Source organism: Triticum dicoccoides, chromosome 1A (genome assembly GCF_002162155.2).
Source record: "Triticum dicoccoides isolate Atlit2015 ecotype Zavitan chromosome 1A, WEW_v2.0, whole genome shotgun sequence".
In the NCBI taxonomy this organism is placed as follows: Eukaryota; Viridiplantae; Streptophyta; class Magnoliopsida; order Poales; family Poaceae; genus Triticum; species Triticum dicoccoides.
Genome location: NC_041380.1, coordinates 583,237,446 through 583,239,294, shown reverse-complemented (window position 1 = coordinate 583,239,294; position 1,849 = coordinate 583,237,446). Strand labels below are relative to the sequence as shown.

Genomic DNA, 1,849 nt, shown 5'->3' with positions numbered 1-1,849 from the left:
GCCTCTGCGGCAGGGACGTGTTCACGTTATATAGATCGATCAGAGATCAGTCGAGAGGTACAGGTTGCCTAGGTTATTACAGAGACTTGATCCTCACGTAAAGCTATACAGGAGATAAGGAGGATTCCATCCATAATAACCTAGCTAGGATTACAACAGAATACAATACGTGTACACGCCTCTATACATGATGTTTAACACATCAGCCCATTCTTAAGAGATCTAGTTTGTACAACTTTGTTCACTTTCCACTTGAGCTTCATCCTGAAAAGTTTCGATAACACTTGCACTAAGCTTATCTGAACTATAAACACAATAACAGATACTCAAATAGAAGAGACTTATTCCTTCTTTCTTTTGTTTTGCTCTATGTAGGCATGAGGTTAGGCGAATGGATGTGTAGATAGTGCGTAGCTGCACAAAATATACCACAAATCTACAAGAAAACTAGCCTAGTAAGACTGCAAGATCCATCTAAGCTTTTATTTTGGAAACAGGGAAATTGTCTGAAAGTGCTAAGATTAAACCACTGATAAATTGGGCCAGGGTGGCTGCAGTTTGGCTCATAGAGAGTTAATGGTGCCAGTCGTCATGCATGCATGGTGGTAAGGGGGTGTTTGTTTTCAGGGACTTTTTTGTGTAGGGACTAGAAAAAGTCCCTCTTAAAGACTTTTTTACCAAATGTGAGGGACTTTTTAAGGACTAAACTAGTCATTTGGGACTAAATGAAGAAGACTTTCAAGAATACATAAATGCCCCTGCATGCTGTGCCTTTGACATTGAGTTCAAAGTCAAACATCTACTTTTCCCAGCAAGCAGACAAATACAGCAGCAACTGCTATGCTTAATTATGTTCAACTGAAAACAGCAGTTTGAGCATCCTATATCTGTACAGTTTTTGGTTGAGTTATACCTTTCAGGTCCAGAAGCCTTGGGTCTTGTACTTGGGGAAGGGGATGCGGCCGTCCTCGATGCTGTTGACGTCGTCGACAAGGATCTGGAAGTGGCAGCGCACCTCCTCGGCAGACTTGGTGCCCCCCATGGCGCTGGCCACCTTCTCCCAGAGGTTGGGGGCGCTCACGCCGTAGTAGGCGAGCGCCTGCTCGAACATCTTGTTCTCCTTCTTGCTCCACTCTGAGTCGGAGTTCGGGGAGGTGCTCCGAGACGACGACCCGGAAGACATCTTGAGGTGAGATGTGATGTTCTACTCGAACTAATAACACTACTTTCTTGTGCCTGGGGTGCTCTCCTGGATGTGAGGTGGTCCTTTGCTCTTGTAGAAGCTCTGGTGGTTTGGTTTGGTGTCTCTCTTCGTACGAGGGCTGCTATTTATAGGCCCTGAGAAGCTGGGAGCGTGCCATGTCTCTCTCTGTGGCTGTGTGTTAAAAGGTGGCTGAGGAGAGGACTACAAGGTTCTCGCAGGTCTTCTGAGCTAGGTATCAGTATCATACATGAACAATTTAAGTGATAGCCTGTTTGAGCAATTAAGCCTTTTGGGTCCATTTGCGCACTGCCAACGGATGCCGACGTCATCTCGACTTGTATCCAACACTACACATATAAACTTAGTATGAATTAACTCATAACTCTTTAATCGGACATCGAGTTGTACCCAACACTATACACATCAACTTAATCTGAATTAACTCACAACTCTTGAATCCGTCGTATCTAAATCTGAATTAGTGCTTCGGTTTGATGTAAAAGACAATTCGATTAATTTACCTTTTTTCTCAAATAATTGTTTGATGTAATTTCCTGGCTAAGCTGCATCTCAAAGGGAAATTAAACCCTTTTTTTAGAAATGTTTTTTTGTGTGTGCGTATTCTGGCCCTATAGCTTGCTATTG

At 43.4% G+C, this 1,849-nt stretch overlaps 1 protein-coding gene across 1 annotated transcript; it reads right to left on the bottom strand.

Annotated features, from left to right (window-relative positions):
- Positions 1-916: 916 nt before the first annotated feature.
- On the bottom strand, positions 917-1,183 carry LOC119342264 (protein RADIALIS-like 3). Its single transcript, XM_037614089.1, has one exon. It carries the CDS (start codon positions 1,181-1,183, stop codon positions 917-919), a length of 267 nt encoding a protein of 88 aa, XP_037469986.1.
- Between the last annotated feature and the right edge of the window lie 666 nt (positions 1,184-1,849).

Excerpts from the sequence above, each read along its gene's own strand:
- LOC119342264 (XM_037614089.1), bottom strand. The coding sequence starts at position 1,183 with ATGTCTTCCGGGTCGTCGTCTCGGAGCACCTCCCCGAACTCCGACTCA.